Source organism: Strongylocentrotus purpuratus, unplaced genomic scaffold, assembly GCF_000002235.5.
Source record: "Strongylocentrotus purpuratus isolate Spur 01 unplaced genomic scaffold, Spur_5.0 spur5_contig_840, whole genome shotgun sequence".
NCBI lineage: Eukaryota > Metazoa > Echinodermata > Echinoidea > Camarodonta > Strongylocentrotidae > Strongylocentrotus > Strongylocentrotus purpuratus.
This window is the reverse complement of record NW_022145547.1, coordinates 1,715,175-1,734,427: the sequence shown is the minus strand read 5'-3', so window position 1 is coordinate 1,734,427 and position 19,253 is coordinate 1,715,175. Positions and strand designations below refer to the sequence as shown.

General features: G+C 37.7%; 1 protein-coding gene across 2 annotated transcripts; it reads left to right on the top strand.

Annotated features, from left to right (window-relative positions):
- The first annotated feature begins 4,005 nt into the window (after positions 1-4,005).
- LOC585582 (low-density lipoprotein receptor-related protein 8) lies at positions 4,006-18,952 on the top strand. Of its 2 annotated transcripts, XM_030988802.1 has the most exons (12): positions 4,006-4,241; positions 4,665-4,778; positions 9,155-9,292; positions 11,456-11,575; positions 11,851-12,222; positions 12,423-12,551; positions 12,852-12,980; positions 13,197-13,629; positions 13,968-14,587; positions 14,824-15,247; positions 15,525-15,672; positions 15,965-18,952. In XM_030988802.1, the coding sequence occupies exons 1-12, from the start codon at positions 4,175-4,177 to the stop codon at positions 15,983-15,985; spliced, it is 2,715 nt and encodes a 904-aa protein (XP_030844662.1). In that variant the 5' UTR covers positions 4,006-4,174; the 3' UTR covers positions 15,986-18,952. The 2 variants fall into 2 exon arrangements, with proteins under 2 accessions (XP_030844662.1, XP_030844666.1); XM_030988806.1 differs by lacking the exons at positions 4,006-4,241; positions 4,665-4,778 and adding an exon at positions 7,881-8,199.
- Positions 18,953-19,253: the final 301 nt, after the last annotated feature.

Genomic DNA, 19,253 nt, shown 5'->3' with positions numbered 1-19,253 from the left:
GTTTATCTTTTCTCTTACAAACAGTAATGTTACACTATAATTTTGAAATGAGTTACCCAATGTATATAACAGCAACTTAATAATAATAATAATAATAAAAAACGTTACTTATAAACTCTTACCACCGAAGTCTCTAAGCGCTATACTTGAGAATGATCCTATCTGTTTAGATTGAAATCAATACAATGTGAATTTGAATTTGTATGGGGATTTTTGGAGTAGCAAGGTTATCAGGGCGCACACCTCCTATCAGCAGGACCGTTTGAACCTTTTTTCTTTCTTTTCAGAACCTTTTTTAAATCGATAGAGAGACAAGAGAAAAACCACAGGTATGTTTGGTTTCACCATGGACCTACCAAGAAGTATAGTAGGTCCATGGTTACACAAAGATCGTTTATTATATCGACGAGCATTCTTCTTCCGTACGGCTGCTCACTGGGTTCATTCCCCCCAACGACGCGAATGGTACGAGATGGGGAATAAAAGATTGATTACGTAATATGGGTTTAGTGCTTCTTTTACACATCTATTACTGTACATGATGAGCCAATTAACATTACACTTTACACATGAACCGTTGCAATCAAGCTGGAATGCGGAGAAGGCATAACGAACTTATACAAAAACATTCACAGAATAATATTTTAGGCCTATATTATGATGTATACATGCATGGCCCATATTATTTACATTTTCCCTTTGGAATTAAGTGTTCATGAGTAGATAAATGACTGAGTACCCTTCACTTCAGCTCCATGCAGCTCCCCTCCCCTCCCCCATTTCAATGGTGTTGCTTTGTTTGCGTTGTTTATTCTTCCTTTCTTCCTAGAGGTGTCGTGGACGAGTGGATTATGTCACCGGACTATGGATCACAAGGTTCGCGGTTCAAGTCCCACCGCGGCACTAATGTCCTTTGGCAAGACATTGATCTACATTTGCCACTCTCCACCCAGGTGTAAATGGTACCCGGTAGGATGCGAAAGCTGATGTGGTTAGATTAGCACGTGTGCGCTTGTGAAAAAGACGCCTGGCTGGAATGCTCCCCAGGGAGTGGAGAATGTGCATACATTGTGTGCGGGTAAGCCAGAATCCTATATGACCGGGGTAATAATATATATATATCTGTAAAGCGCTTTGAGAGACCTTCAGTCCTGAAAAGCGCTATATAAGAACTAGATAGTTATTTTTTGTATTTTTGACCGCAATATACTTTCATAATTATTATGTAACTTCGAGTATTTTAGGTTGTCATTGCGGCAAACGAAATCCCAGTGAGACAAAATAATATAATAGAGGATTGAGTCGAGATCCATGCACTCTTTCAGGAGTTTTTTTTTTTTTTTTTTTTTTGGTGTTGAAAATACTCCGACCTAGTGGTTTGAATAACCCTCTTGATAGTAGATTCCACTCAGATTTGATGTGAATTTCTGATCCAAAACAAAATGATCACTAACATCATGACTCAAAAGTGCATTTTCCACTTCAGAAATTACAATAATTTAGGCCATAGGTCCATGTTTCGACAGTATTATGGGGCCCGCCTATATACATGTTTTGTTTTTGTTGGTAATCCTATTTCGCAGTCAAATTGAGAATCCACGCCCTCCTTCATTTTTCTACTTTGTACCTGCATCTATTTTCCTTTCCCAGCATGTTCTATAAAAGAACATGATTCATTGGAATGCAGTGAAGGTATACACCCACTCAAAAGATCGTACGATCGCGGGTAGTCTGTTCCGATAGCCCGCTTTGTTTGTAAACAAACTAACGTAAACAACTCAGCAGCGGGCGCATCCAGGGTTATGCTTATTTATTTTCTTCAAAATCTAGAGGAGACAAAAATTTTTTCCCCTTAATTTGATTTTATAGCAGTACGTTTTAACACACAAACTGTTCTTTGATTTTCTCTCTTAGTTTCTATCTTTCTCAGTTTTTTTTTCGTCCGATAGCGCTAGCGTACTTCAGTTATATTTATATTTAGGAGATGTCTATGTTTCGCTTGATATCGTCATTGCCTTTTCGTCACAGGAAATAATCTTGGAAATATTAATTTCAAATTCAAGATGAAACATATGCATAAATATGTGGTATAGCGCCTGATTTTATTCATCGATATAATGTATGCCGTGTGTACAATGCACGGCCGCTAGCTAAATGAAATGGTGGTCATTGACGGCTGTTACGTCTGCGATCTTTACCCCTCTGTGAAGTGAAATGGCTTGGAGTCGGCCATGCTCACGGCAGTGCCCATTTTTGTTCGTGATGTAGATGTCTTATATTATGATGAGTAGTTGGGAAAGGAAAGTGACGCGATCACCAGGCCGCTGGAGCTAGATTGGGAATGCAATAAGTAATGTATCCATCCATCCACCCACTAGGGACTTGGGACAGACCGGCATATCATGCAAACGAGGCAATCGAACGAGCTCCGGATTTTCGCCACATCACATCGACTAGAAAAACCGGGGGCGCTACACCCTATCAATCAAGAAGTAGATTCCAAAATAATGTATGATACAGTGGTCCACCTGGGCAATTTAGTTTTGATAAAGTATTTTTAGTGTCTGCTCACGGTACTTTTCTTGTATATCATAGTAACAACCACTTATTCGGATTAAAAATTACGAGAATTATTGTAATTATTGTTTTAATAGGCCTATAAGAGGAGGAATAGGCTCATAGTTACGACTCATTGTGAGTACTGTACATTACAAAAACAGCATTATTGGGGGCCAGATCAACCCTGTACCATGCCCCTCACTAGCAGATGCTCCTTCTTTCAAACTTTAGACCCCCCCCCCCCCTTCCTCCTAAAAAAAAAAAAAACTTGGAGGGTTTGTTGCAGTTCTTGTTTGGGCTGTTTTTGTTTCGGTTTTGATGTTTGTTGTTGTATATAATGAAGGGCAATTCACCCCTTGTTAATTTGTTAATTTGTTCATTAGAGAGGCTCCGTTGGAAAGCGCTTTAAAAGCACAAAAAAATTATCATTATTGTTATTAAATCAGAGAAACAAAGTGACGACAAAAGTTGGACCAAGTACAAAGAAAGTTGTGATGATTACATCATCACTATTCCATGCGAATCTTAAATTGACAATTTTGGCAGTGGATTGGATTGCACTACTATGACCGACTCTCACGTTTGTCAATGATCAGTACACTGTATACAAATATCAATACTGTTTTTTCTCCCAAGTGCCTTCACCCTCAGTGGGGCACTACTGATATACATTATGGAAAGTATTATGCCAGGTCGTCTTTACACCTGTATTTAAAAAAAAGAGCATTCCCGAGTTACACTTTTAAAAAAATAATATTTGGAATTTGAGTGTTGCTTCTGACGGTTGCCCGCCACTACATCACAGCGAAATTACCGTTTTGGCCGATTTGAAGAGCCTACATACATTCCAAGTTTCAAAAATGTATAACCTTTTTTCTCCGATTTGCCCTTTGATCGTTCATTTAATGCTTCTCTAACTTTTCTACTTTTCTATCCGAGGTTGAATTTCCCTTTGAGTGTTGTTAAATTAATTTTTTAATTTTTTTTTTTTTTGTGGGGGGGGGGCAAACTAAGATGTTTTTGGATATAATAAACTGAGCGACCAGATAATTGTTCTTTCTTTTCCTGTCAGTTCCCTGAAGTTTTTTCTTTGTTTCTTGATTGCATTGCCTGACCCAGTCATTGCAATATACACGGAGTTTATAGTTGGTATGAACAAAAACAAAAGAAGGAAACAAATCATACGAAGAGTGGATTTTTTTTCTTCTCAGAAGTAATCCCGGCAGATTTACAATAGTGGCACCCCCGGAATTGGCACGTTTCCAAATTATGCACCCGCGTATTATATTCATTCACTTCTGATGACGTCATGTTCGTAGTAGCGCATACACACACACACACACATCGTTGTTATATACAACAGTGTTCTGTGTACTGTGTGTGTGTCAAAAAAAAAGACCGGCATATAACATATCGCGCACGCGGCCATATCAGTGAATTCAACCGGCAGATTCAGCAAATAACTTCAAAGCGAGCGGACGACTTTTCTATACTCTCTTGATCGAGATAAGCAAGATTTCAAAATTTAGCATCTTCTTTCTACTGTAAAAGTGTATTACACCATTGGAGCTATATTACAAGAGAATCAACAATCAAGAGAACATACGTGGATATAATGGGAACGTACACGCTAAGTCTGATCCTGTTGGGATTGTTAGCCTGTGTATTTTCGGCCGTGAACGGTGAGTTTCATTTCACAATCTTCTTTGCAACTTGGTCTGGATCTGTTTAGATTTAGATCAAGGCCTACATAATCAGTTAATTTTCATAACATTTTTTCAAATTGAGTATCTGTAAAGTTCTCGAACCATGTTAGTAATCTTAACAATGTAATGAATTGCATTACGATAAATTTAGGGTAGAAAATCATGCCTAAAAATAGGCTGTTCCAATTCTCTCTCACAAGTCACATTCAGCAGTTCAGTGAAATCCGACGCGACGGCGACGGAGTATTCGCAGGATCCCACAGTCGAAAGATGGAGTCACTCAGACCATCATCACTGAGCAAACGGTTCATTTAAACGATTGACCTAATAATCAAGATTTTAGTTTGAGTATTTCATAATGATTTTTTTTCTATGACTTTCTGTTTTGTCTCTTTGTAGGAAATCTGTGTGGAGAAAATCAGTTCCGATGCGACAACAACAAGTGCATCCCAAGTGTATGGAAGTGCGACAATGAAGACGACTGTGGAGACAATTCCGATGAGACAGTGTGTGGTAAGTTTGACAAAAAAACTTAATTTGTTATTAATTTTACCTGTTCATAAAGCATTGTATAAATTGTATTGGACATGTTGAAAAAGGCGATCTCGAAACCTTGTCGGAGTTGTCCATGTCCTCATTCAAACGCACATGTTTGTGAATGTAAACATTGGCCGACAGAAAGTCTGACTTGCCACTTCTATTTTCCATCTTTTCTTTAATCTAACCCGATTTACTTAAAACGAAGATGACTATCTCTTTCTTGAGTGTCTTATGAATTAAATGATAACATAATTGATATTATTTTGACAAAAGATATTGATGTATTTATCCGTAGTAAGTGGTGTGTAAAATTGCTAACTGTACAACTACAAGATTTTACCGGCATTTTTGTCTCGAGAGAACGCGTGGTACTATGTTGTGTGTGTGTTGTGGGTAGTGTCCGTAAATGATGGGCGTTGTGCCCAATGGAGCCCTCTGATTGGTTGTCTGGAGTTCTGACGTGTGCTGATTTGCATGCCGTTATTCCTTTTATGAATACCGCATGGGGCTCATTATGCGGCGGGTTGTGATTGGTTAGCAGCAATCTGGTGATCGACTGACCCCGAGTTGATGACGAATCAAAACAAGCGAACAGAAGGTGTGTCATGTGTGTAGTAAGAGCGTGTTTCTCCCATGTTCCCATAATATGCCTGCGTGCTATGATAAAACAGCCACTCCATACGTTTTGGTTAAAAATATCTCCGTATTTATCAAATGGCAATGCCATAAGTTTATAAATATGTATATTTACAGAATACAGGCTATGATATTTGAATATTTTCTATCTAGATCCCAATTCTAACTCTAATATCAAACTCCAACTCTAACTAAGAAATCCCGACCGGTACCGGCGTATTTTGATTAAGTTTTTCGCCAAAGTATATTTTTTTTGGTTGTAATCTTGATATATTATATGGAATGAAAAGGTCCTAATAGTCATAAATTGAATTAATCATTTCAGCTTGAGATTGTAAGAATCACAGTTAACTATTTTTGGAATTTCTACTTTCTCCTCTCATTCTCTCAACCATTTTTTAAAGAATTGCTTTCAAGACTTGTGCCTTTTCCCCTGTTCGACTTCACTGCGCCTTAATAATAATCCTCATGACATGTTATTGTTATGGATGTTGAATTATCATAAATTGTCATATTTTGGCTGTTTTCAGCCGTATTGCAATACAGCATTTTACAGAAATTTCAATTCTCATTTTCTCTCTTGGTAATTAATTCTGAAGCTTCTATTTTTTGTAATTGTATTGCCTTTTCTAGTGTAGAGAAAGTTTATAGTTTACATGCTTAAGTTTATTTTAACATCAAGTTACACGAGTACTGTACTCTAGGAGTAGGAATGCTGTTGCGGTATCCATCATGATTGTTATTATAGGGTCTACTGATATGTTGTTAATTTGTATGGGTGTCGTAGAAGCCTAGCCTAGGTTTACTTTCAAATAAAAGATAGGAATCTTTATAAATTATAGCGAGACACAATATCTATATGATTTTATTTCATATTAAAACTAAAGGCAAAAGCGATAGCGTAGGTCTATAGGAATTAAAACACAGGTTTTGTCATGGTTTTTTTTTATGTGTTAGATTAGTTTGATCAACAATGACCCATATGAATAATGTATCCTACCGAATTAAAGTCGTGACAGCAAAAGTTAAAACTAAGACGTAGAAAGATCAGCTAGACTGTAGACAATAGAGTCGTTTCCATTAGATGGTAGTCGCCTGTAGTTCATAAGTTCAACGTAGACCCCTTCATGTGATGTAAAACTGTTGTATCATCCATGGTTGTATAATGGACCGGTTGTATACAAATTACAATATGTAAAATGATGTGTATTGAAACAGCCGTGTGTGTGGGATGGAGACTTGAGCGCCAGATATTGTTGTATGATCTCTACCAACAGAGAGCGCTCGAACAGTTTTATCAACACACTGCCTCAAGTGTTACGAGAGAATTGCGGGTCGTAACCAAACAAATGCTTTCAGATAAATATGTGATAGTGATCTGACTTGTAAGTCTTATAAAAAATGGATTTCTAATTTATGAGCCAAAATATGACCTGATAAAAGTGATAAGGAGCACCGCTGCCAGACAATATATATCTAGTTTTCCAATTGTGGAAAATAGGCTTCAAAGAATCCACCTCATGCGGAAGTACTGTATTTTGCTTTGCTGCCACCCCAAAAAACGGGTTTGCCCGGTTCATACTAAGGTCACATATTTGTACTAATATAAATGTAAAACTAGCTAGATAGGGAAAATCGTCTTTTCCCGTTGCATAAACCTACTTAGTGAAACCCGCCATGGTTTAGGTTTAAGTGCGTGGGAAATTTGTAAAGTAGGATTTTGTTTAAAGTAAATAGATAATAATATTTTAACTGTTTTGTATCTACTGTATTAGACCAAAACATGTGGTAATCAAGAGTAAACTGTAACCATAATTAAACGCTTTAAAACTCGATATTTGTCAGTTTAATGTTTTCCCTACTACAAGCTAGTCACAATAAATTGTAGTTTTCTACTGCATACTACTAGTACTACCAATATTATTGTTTATTTTCTTCAGGGGGCGTGGCAACACTGTGTGCTCGTTGCATTGATAAGGATATGATAGTTGATACGGGAGGAATGGGCTAAATTCTTTTTACCGGCTTTCTTGCATAGCCGTAGGTCAGATAACTTCAACGTTTTTTCAGGTGACCATATTTTATGTACATTTGCCCTCAAAATAACGATGATATTGGATATTATGCGTGCATACCATATCATCAACGATGGGGAAAATTAATAAGAGTTCCAACGGGAGAAAAGTAGAGCAGAGGTTATTCATACGGCCATAGTCAATGTGTACCCGCAAGATGCTATAAGTTAGCCGATAGTGTGGTCCCATCCTCTTAGCCAATCACAGCGTCTACCCATCAACTATGACCCCTCTCGCATACCAACGTACAATAGGCGTTTACAATGAGCGTGTGTGCTTCTGTGTATGTTTATGCCTTGTGTGTGTGTTTATGCCGTGTGTGTATCGCAACCAACCGTCAACGCCTCGTAGTATTATCCAAATGCACATGCACTTAGGTTCTGAATCTTGACTGTAGTGCAGTGTACTCATTAGGTGCGTTTTGCGTTTCTCTCACGAAATTGGGTGTAACTACACTGCTCAGCTTGAAGAAAATTCTCTGAAAGTGGATCATTTACTGAAGAATTTGAGAAGATATTTCAAAAGAAGTCTTGTTTTAGTATTGCTGCTTCATTTACCGATTTATGTTGACTGATAAAAGTCAGGAAAAAACATGAATCGCCTTCTGCTTGCAATAGTGTTTTTGGTTCCCGCCCTTGTAAATGCCTCTCTGTCGGGGCGTAGATCTCCGTGGCGTGGACCCGGTAAGTGAAAATGAATAAGAGGGTGAATGAGAGTACTGAGTGTGACCTGATGTATTTCACTATTTGAATCAGAGATGAATTATATATCTTGGTGAATTTGAGGTGAGAGATTGAATTGCATTGTATACTAATAGTGGAGGAATGATGGAGTGGGGTAGAGTGGTGGATTTGTTTCAAGAGTCAATGTCTGGATGATGCTCTGAAAATGGAACAAAACAATGAGGAAATGATTGCTAATTGCCAAGACAATGGATTAGGATATAGTGAATGAAGGAAAGGAAATGTTGAGTTAAACATTGGTAGATGATCATATGTTCTGATGACTGTCAAGGCCAGGAAATGAAGTATTGATGATTTCTAAATTAATCTTTTCCTTTTTTGCAGTTGACCATTTTCTATGAAATGTACTAAAGTATTAAATATTAGACTACATTAGTCTAGACTCTATGGAAATTCAGTGCATAAAACTTTGTTGAGTGACATGTTACAAATGTATTTCATTTAATTTGAATGCAAATTTTATAGATTAATTGTTGGATGTACAAGCCACAATATTTTCATATCTGAGTCTGTGTTTCATAATAAAAAAAAAGTCTTCCTACATTTGTGGGCATTATGCCAGGAGTGAGCAGTTATCTGTAGCAATGTTTAATCTTGGTCACCAATTTTGCTCAGGTTTTGATATCTTGATCTTCAAGATCTTGATTACTCTTGAAGTGATTCCACTGAAGTCCTCTTTTTGTCAATTGATTGTTTAGTTTGTCATTTGAATCTTTGCCAATGATGTTACGTACACCAAAATATAATAACAACACAATACACATTGAGGAGCCTAAAAGGTAACACAAAATGATTTACTTACTTTACGATATCTCTGACTATCTTGTTCTGTAAAGAAGATGACAAATAATGGTTTTGAATATAATTTCATTTGTTTCCTTTTATTTTACTGTAGGCCAACTGACATGTAGCTCTGCAGAGTTTGAATGCGTTGGTTCAGGAGCAGGTAACGGAGGCTCAACATGTATTCCAGCAAGATGGCGCTGTGATGGTGACAGCGACTGCCCAGACGGATCAGATGAAATTGCCTGTCGTAAGTAAACCTTTTTCTCTGAAACAGCAATGTGAAAGTCGTAACAAATAATGAGTTGGCACATAATTCTATTTCAAGAAGTTCATGCATGTCAGAAATGTTTGGCATTTATTAGTAAATACCATGCCAGCATATTTGAATTCTTAGTAATCACTTTTTCGTAGAAAAGAATGGTGGACTCATTTTGAAACTGAAGCTATACCTGAGGTGAAGATAGAATGAGGTATGACGATTCTCAAAGGAGTTTCTTGAACCCGAACATCAGCATCTCTTGGGTGATGGCATAAATATCCTCATAAATCTCTGATTGTGTATATGAACTAGACATGGATGATTTGCATAGAATACACTGTGACCCTACATGCCCCAGCTTTTTAAACTCTATCACTGCTGTTATTATATTCCCTTCCTCAGTAGAATTTAAGACCTGATTAATGTACACGTAACTGGCTAAAAGTGTGTTTTGTGTCTAGTAGAAATAAGATGAAATTATCATACATTACTATTTTTAAAGCAGTTCAACTCTTACAAGGATCAAATATTTATTTAAACATTGTAATTTCATGTATTCCATTATATTTGTACAAGGCCCGTCCTTGTAGGCTTTGCTTTGTTACGAGTCCCTCCAATTTGTTTTTATGTACTTGTACATATTTATAAAGTTTTTACTGGTAAAATAAATTGAAATTGCAAGATTGCGTCATCTTGTAGATTAACCAATAATCCATAATAGTTTCCTCCTCCTTGGCTCACACACAACGCAAATACAAACATAACCTTTGAAATGTAAACAGAGACCTCACATTCTCATAGTCTTATCAAAGTTATCTACAACAAGAGGAAAGGAATCTTTGCACTTCATGCATGCACTTGAAACCAAGCAAACATGTGGTCCTAATACAATATGGGGAGTGCATGTACTGCAGGTTTGTGCACGCACGATTGCACCCCAAATTTGCAGTTTTTGGTTTTCTCTTGGAAATGGCACAAAAGACCGGGCAATGGGGCCTCTTGGATCAATAGGACTAAACCTAACAATAGAGGAGAAGCAGAATAAAGGAGGGTTTGGTATTGTCATAGAAATCTGGTAGCGACTAGTAGTGTTCTACATGAATGCCTCTCTTGTGCATGTACCACACAGTGCCCGTCCAATCAACAGATTTCCCTGTAGGGTGCAGTTTCTTGCATGAACAATTTCCATTAATTGTGCATTAACCTGTCTGAATATGTGTGGAAATGCACTGTCTGGTGTATAATATGGCAGGAAGCTGTTGAGTGCGCTGGCCTAGGATTTCAAAGTAAAGCTTTGGATATATTTATATATAGCTTGTACATGTCCTGCTCCAACTTTGTTTTCCCCTCATGTAGTCTAAACAAAAACGAATATTAAAACAAGCATTGTAGCATGCTTCCTTGTAAATCAATGGATGATGGTCTTCTAAGGATAGTTACTGCTTACTCACATGCAGTTAATCCACCTTTTGTTTTACATGACCCCTACATGTATGGTCTACTTAGTCATTCCACACCACTTTTGATGATAAGCCTTCATTATTAAATTTACTTTGGCTCATTGAGCAATCTCAAAGCAGCTCTTAATACCTTTTGTTCTCATGTAAGGTTAATCTTCAAACTCCATTAGTACATCCAATGAGGGTTTACATCTTGTGAATGATAAGTTGCCAGCTTTAGAAAACACCAGAATAGTATGGTTGCCTAATGCTTAATCATCATGGTGGTCTAGTTCCAAGAAGAGGGTCTTTACACTGGTCTCTATTCTTTATTTACATTGTATAGGGGAAGCCACATTGATCACAGATAATCAGGTCGTTGAGACAAACTCTGTGGGAAACCTTTCAGCTCTTCAAATGAACTTTTCTCAGCATGCTGAATTGTGAAATTCTAAACAAAAACTAAAGATAAAAAAGAAATGACTACATGTAGTGTAATTGTTTACACTTGTTTTAAAGCCATGGGTAGATCAATAGCCATGTGTCTTTAATGCTGTGGGGCTTTAGCCGATTTGAGATTGAGATGTGGGCTACATCCTCCCCCTCCCTCTCTCTATTTCTTTACTTAAAGTGATTCTTTGTGACATGTGGTATTATGATTTTTATGTGGATTGTTCCTTAACCGTTGCATTTTTTCTTCTTCTCTGAACAGAGACCCTAACCTGCTCTCCTAGCCAGTTCAGCTGTGGTCCTGGTAAGAACTGTATTCCCCTGACATGGAGATGTGATCGTGATGTAGATTGCCCATCTGGAGCTGATGAGCACAACTGCGGTAGGTCTCTATCTCATAATGACTTTTTAGTTATAAAGCGAATCCTGACTTTTTGTGCTTTTTATATTTTGTTTTAGTAGCTTGTTCAAACATTCATATTTCTTTTGCCTTTAAAAATTGTTGTTAAACAGAAGAAAATAATGTGGTTTGAACAGTTCAGATATTAAAGGGCAACATATACATCAGGTTTGGGAAAAACTGCATAATTTTTAAATTAATTTCTTAATGAAAGATGTTTTATTAACAATTTTTTCCCCTTCTGTTTATCTTAATAGATGCTTTGACATGTGCGTCAAACCAATTCACCTGCAACAACAAGAAATGCGTTACAACTCGTTGGGTCTGCGATGGAGACAACGATTGTGGAGATGGTTCAGATGAGATCAACTGCCCCAGTCTAACATGCGCCCCAGACGAGTTTGAGTGCACAGGCCACAACGAAACCACCTGCATCCCCAACAGATGGAAGTGTGATGGGGACATTGATTGCCGCGATGGATCTGACGAGTCAAGCACCCACTGCTCAGGTCCTACTGTGCCATGTTCTGCAGGACATTTCCAATGTACCAGTGGCGAGTGTGTCCATAATTCATGGAAGTGTGATGGAGAGAGGGACTGTTTCGATGGATCAGATGAAGATTCTTGTCGTAAGTTGACTCTCTTGTATCTTTCTATTTAAACAAAAAATAAATTAAATGTCATTTTTTGTAGGAATCTAAATAAAAACTGTAGAATAGTTTTATTCCAGAACCAATGAAAAATGAAATAATTTGCATATAATGAAAAATGAAAGTCTTCCTCAAGAGACTTGAATTAATCAAGTTTAATTTGTTTTTCCCCCTGACAGCACTTGTTACGCCAAGCCCCTGTGCTGCCAACGAATACCAATGTGACAACGGTGTTTGTATTCCAGGAGATGTGGAATGTGATGGTACCCAGCAGTGTGCTGATGGTAGTGATGAAGCAAACTGTAATGGTGAGTAACAGCATGCCTTCTTATACATTATTCATGGTTATAAAAATTGTTGTTGGGGAATATGTTGTATCTTGCACTGTCTATTGAATGCAGATTGATTCTTAGATAAGATTAGGACCGACCTCTACCGAGGTGGATATAAAAATGAATAATGCAAAATCATGGAATATGTTAACAGCTGAATGGTAAATAAATGTCTCATTTCGTTTTTCTCATTAATCACAATCAGGGTTATATAGGACCAGGGCAGAATCTTTAGTTTTCCATGAAGTTAAATACCATTTTTATCTTCCTACACAGCACCTGCAGAGTGTAATCCAACCACTCACTTCAAGTGTTCCAACTCTACCTGTCTGCCAATGGTACGTGTGTGTAACGGCATCCCTGAATGCCCAAACAACGAGGATGAACCAGGACAAGAAATATGTGGTGAGTAATTGAAATGGATATTGTAACTATACTTCATTATACACCACTGCGCACTTAACTTGTTATTCAGTCATCATATCATTCCATAATTCCCCATTTGAAATTTTAAAAAGTTGAAAGAAAAAGAAAAAAAATTATGGAGGGTTTGAGGTAGACTATTGGCAATTTAATTTTAAATCGAGGCTTACCCGTTTTTTATATTTTGTTTCTTTGTAGGGAGGAATGAATGCTTGACAAACAACGGTGGCTGCAGCCATACATGTCTCGACCTTGCCATCGGCCATGTGTGCACATGCAATGCAGGCTACACTCTTGTGAATGAGACACAGTGTGTGGACATCAACGAATGCAAGACCACACTAGGTATCTGCAGTCAACGATGCTACAACCTTCCAGGATCATACAAGTGTGACTGTGATGAGAACTATACCCTGGAGAATGTCAACGACCGTGGGCACTGCAAGGCCAATCCAGAGTTTGGTGCCCCAAAGCTTCTCATTGCCAACCGACATGACATTCGCATCTTTGACCCTAGTACATCTTCTGAAGATTACATCAAGAGGTCCCTCCACAGTGCCGTGGCTGTTGAATTTGATTCAGCATCAAATACCGTCTTCTGGACGGATGTCGGACTGGAAGTAGTGTCCAAGTAAGTAAAGGATAATTACGTTTTCTGCAATACCTATGTTTAATATGAAGGTCTTAAAGGATTCTTAAGGATCAGTAAAAATTATCAATAATGGCAAGAAGCAGATGTGGTTGAATGAAGTAATTATTTGAATTTTAGCAGACGAGATATAACTTCATATGAGGCATTGATTGATATTAGATGCAGTATGTTATGATTAAAGTTACATTGGTAATGTAAATAGCTTGCAATGTCCTTTTTGAAAAGGTTAATATAAATAACGTTATGAAAAAGGATTTGACACGACTTGATGTGGTTCGATGACAGTGATTATTACTCCATATTCAACTTCATTACAGAACCCAGCTGCAAGCAGAGAATGAAGTAGTACCTGTGGTTGTGACTGACAAAGTGAAGACTCCTGATGGCATTGCTGTGGACTGGATCAACAAGCTCCTATACTGGACCGACACTGGCGTCGACAACATCGTTGTGTCCAACTTTGAAGGCACCCGGCACACCGTTCTGATCTCCAGCAACCTTGACGAGCCCCGAGCAATCGCTGTGGACCCAGAGTCTGGTCTCATGTTCTGGAGCGACTGGGGATTAGGGGTGATCGAGCGTGCTGGCATGAACGGACAAGGACGCACCGCCATTGTGACCGAGGGCGTGTCTTGGCCCAACGGATTGACCCTGGACTACACTCTTGATATGCTCTACTGGATCGACGCCAAGGAAAGCAGCATCAGTTGTGTGGATTTCATGGGTGGAAATCGGCGAGTGGTAGTGGCTGGACAGGGTCGTATCTCCCATCCATTCAGCATTGCTGTCTTTGAAGATTACATCTACTGGACGGACTGGACCAAGGAGAGCATCGAACGGGCTGACAAGTTCACTGGCTCTAACCAGACAACTATCCTCTCTGGAGTATCAGATGCCATGGATGTCATCGTTGTTAATCCTCTCCGACAGGCTCCTTGTAAGTATTATTTCCTCTTTCATGAATTCATATTGTACTTGCAGCTATTAAATATTACCACTGCAAACTTCTGAGCGATTTTAATGCCTCCGCTACAAAGTAGCCGGAGGCATTATTTTTTTTTCTTGTTAAAATGTATTTTTCATTTAGTTTTTTTTTTTAAACAATGACTCAACACAAACACATTTGAATCGATTTGTAATTTATGTGGCACTCTGTTCTTTGTTTACCAACAGCTGCAGGAGAAGTGCCATGTGCCACTGACAATGGAATGTGTTCCTACCTGTGCGTGGCTTCTCCTCAGGTTGATGGTCCTGCTGACTACTCGTGTCTCTGCCCTGTTGGTGTATCGCTCACCGCTGATGGTCACACCTGTGAAGGAGATGAGCCAAACCCAAGTGTCCCTCAACCTTCTGTGCCTTCCACAGCCCTTCCACCCACCACCACCCTACCTCCCGTCAAACCCACTAAGCCTACCATGGCTACTACACCAAAGATAGTCGAGGAGACAACGACGATTGCCGCGCCACTCACCACAGGAGGAGTAAATGTGGTTACATCTAGTCCAATGGCCAATACCCACATGATAGTAGCCGTTGTCATCGGTATCATCCTTATACTACTTCTCTTCGTCTTCATCATCTTCTTTGTACTCTACAAGTGAGTTGAGCGTCATTTTACTATTCTCATTACATAAAGTGTAGTGATGATCCTGTAGTACATATAAAAACAACTTGAATAGGATTACTCAATGAACCCATTTCTCATGATGTATGTGAATGCATAAGTAAAATTTGAATTGCAGCTAATGACTTGAACTAATGAAATTTCTGAATAGTAGCATCTCTGGTATGATTACTCACTGAATCAGATACATGTAGAAATTTTGTTTCCATTGACTTGTTATTTAACAATGTGTTTTCTTGTGTGATTTCAGGAGGCACTCCAACCGCAAGAAGAGGACAATGAACTTTGACAACCCGGTATACAGAAAGACGACTGAAGAAACCTTCTCATTAGACCCCGAGACAAAATATGATCACAATGTTGGCAAACCTGGCAAGAACGGAAATGCCTATGTTAGGGTGAGTTCCTTTCTTTATTTCCTGTCATTCACAATTCAAGAAACTATATTCATCGCCAAATATTTTCTAAGATAATACATGTGTTATAGAACTTCTAGTTTTTAGTTCCTAATTGGTACAAGATGACTTGCTCCTCACTTGCACTTAATGCTTTTTAAATAGAGAATCAAAATAGATTCATGTAGTAGTGATGCCTAAATGGACCTATTTCATTTTTAACAGATGCACATGTTGGATTTAAATATAATTTGTTTATATAATTGTTTTCTCTTTCTTCTTTCCTATCCTACAGATCAATGAAGAAATGGCATAATGTCAACTTTCAACTAGGACCAAAGCTTAGTTAGGTACCTAGCTCGCATCAGTTTTCCACCAGCTGCTCAGCCCACTGGGTCAAAAGATCATCTCTTGAAATCAGACTGTCTGCATGCAGAAAGACCCAAAGGAAAGCATGAGTTGCATAACTGAAATTGTTCGTCATCGAGCAGACATTCTGCACGAAACTGGACCGTATGCGTGGGTCGTGGCTGTATTCCCTTGCCAATGTTTAAAGAAGAAAGAAAGTCCAACGGACAATGTTTGCCTGGAGAGCTGGAAGAGAAGATGCTATAGAGAATATGATTTATTAATGGTGCTATATTTTTGTATGGAAAAGAAGAGAGGTGAATTGGTGATACTTCTCTATGTTATGTCAATGATGCTTATCCCCCGACCACCCCTCACCAAAAGAATGTCAGTTTGATGAAGCTGGAATAGAGTTTACAAAATCAAGTGTGCCTTCTTATTTATTGGCCAAATTTTAAATTGAATCAACAACAAAGAGAGTGCTATTTTGCCAATTGTAGTTGGAGTCTTGTGAGCTGCATGTCCTAGCCATCTACACATGGGCCGGGGTTATCCTTATGAAACCAAGGAGCCCCAAAATATTACTTTGTAGCTTTGATGAGTTCTACCTCAAACAAATAATACTGATGCTCCAAGTTGCATTCATGCAGAGAAATTTTAAGCGAGTCATTGCAAACGTTTAAATGGCTACATTTTTCTCAAGTATGAGCTCATTGCCAATTCTGCAGACGAGGAGTTGGTTTTTCGATGCACTTCTTTTGGATTTCCTCCCTCTGAAATCGATATAGTGAATTCCAACATCATTCCATGAGAGTTTTTCTCTCTTCCTATCTCTCGTATCACTTTCCCTTTGGTCAGGGGGATATAAATAATATTATAGACGTTATGCAAAGACATTTCTTGTACAGTGTGAATAAGAAACTTTACATGTACATAAGGAGAGATGGTGTAAATAAGAGCCTGTAATTATGTAACTATTATGTGTATGTCATATGTATGTAAATATAGAGATTATTTGACGGATAGACCATGCTGTACAAGACATGCAGTAAATGTAAATGATAGATGATATTTATTTTGTAAATAGATCCAAGAGATATAGCACGCTTTCTTGTATTACTAGTGAGAAGTCGTCACTGTAGCATTCATTAGGCAGCGCTTTGCATGCAAAGAAGATGAAAAATAGAACATGAAAACCAAGATAAGCTAGTAGTTTTGAAGATGGCGTTTCTCCAAGAAAGTGTGGGAAAATGCCAATTGCCAAAGAGAACCCGTTGCAGACAAAAGTGGTTAAAATCATGTAAAAAAATAAAAAACAAAAACAAAAAAAATATTAAAAATAAAAAAACAAATAAAAAGGAGAGAGGTAAGGACAAATGTTTGGCAAGAAATAAGAAAAAAAAGAGATGGCCATCATTATTTGTGTATGTTTATAGTAGACATACCTGTGTTTGTGTTCATATGCAAGGCGTTTGGGCAGCAATAATCATTGCCTTTTTTTCTGAAATGTGTGAACTGGTTTGCAGGCGTTCTACCTCTATGAGGTCAGATACCTGTCCCGATTCTAGTTAAGAAAGGGAAAGTATAGTTTAATGTGCACTTAGTTATTTATCTTTTAATGTATTAGCATACATGTATCTGGGTTTCATGAAAGTACTTGTGTATGAAGAGCAAGATGGGGGAAAGAGAGAGATGAGGCGTTTCTCATTGGAGAACTGTTCAGAGAAGATAGGTTGCCATATGACGGTACACCTTGGTGGGATCAAAACATGTTTTTTTTACTGAAATGAGCCATGAAGCCCGATACAGCAAACTTAGAAGAAGAGAAAACAGAGACGAATCTCTGCCTGCATGCTTGGAAACTTGTACTAAGAGAACCAAGGGCCCACACAATCAACTTATATCACGAGTAGTTTCAGAATGTAGAATGTATGCTTTGATATTCACAAGAAAAAGACTTGTGATTATTGCACAAGTATTGTTACAATTGTGTATGCTAGAGGTTTGTCCCTTGACTAACTGCCAATATGTTATCCTATTGAGAGGCACATCAATTTATATGATGATATACATAACTGATTTGCTAGTTAGTTAGTGGTATATATATATGTGAACTTGGTAGAGAAGTTAGGTCTATATCAGTACATCATATCACCTTTAACTTCCTTTAAATGTACATCATATAAACTGAATGTCAAATGTGTGTGATTATCTTATTGAAATTGATATATTCATCAGGAGATATCTTTGATACAGATGATTATTCCATGGCGTTCATGCCAATCACTTTTTTTATATATGATAACTATGAGATGAAATGGTGGATAAAATATTATCCATTTCCATTTGGTTCTGGTCAAACATATATAAACGTTTTATGTATTCAGTTGATTGGAGAAAACAGGAAATTTCATTTTAATTTGTGTTCCATTTTTATTTTAATGCCAATAATGACAACTCTGATTAACTGTTAAATGCATTTTCTTTAGCTGTGTGCTTTTCTATCGAGGCTCATCTTTTCTTTCTTCTGAAATCTTTTCATTCTAGTTTCCCTCATGTACAATGATATTAAGTAACTTATTTATTACAGTCCTTGCTTATTCAAACAACGTTGGTTCATGGACAGTTCATACCATTTATATCGGTTAATGTATTCGCAAATATTATGTCTTATTTCTGTGTACAATGTATAAGAAAACATCCAGATAATGTAAAACTTTGACGGTCTGCCATTTTCGAGAAGAGATGCAAACCCGATGATTTGACTTGGAACTCAAGTTGTGTAAATATGTTTGTAAAGAAATGATCGCTAAATAGTATTCTAAATAAAGCGGTTATGATGTATAATTTAAGAATCACCTGAAAATCCGTTCCGTTGAATTCGATTCGAATGAAGATAAATTATAAATAAAACGAAACACGTTTCAAACGTTAATTATGTTTTGCAAGTTTTTTGATGTGGTAAAAATATACCTTTTCCGTGTTTAGAGTGGTTCAAATCGTTATGTGATGCGAGGAGATGGGTGAAGTGAAGATATACAAAGAGGGGGATGGGAAGAGATATAAAGTGAAAGTGAAGAAGTATGCAAGATGAAGAAACAGTGATATTGAAAATATATATAACGGGTGAAGAGAGATGAAATGTGAGGAGTGGAGATAAGAAATGAATATTTGAATGGAAAAATAAATCAAATCAAATAAAATGAAGAGCAAAGATGTGAAAGTGGAGACGAAGT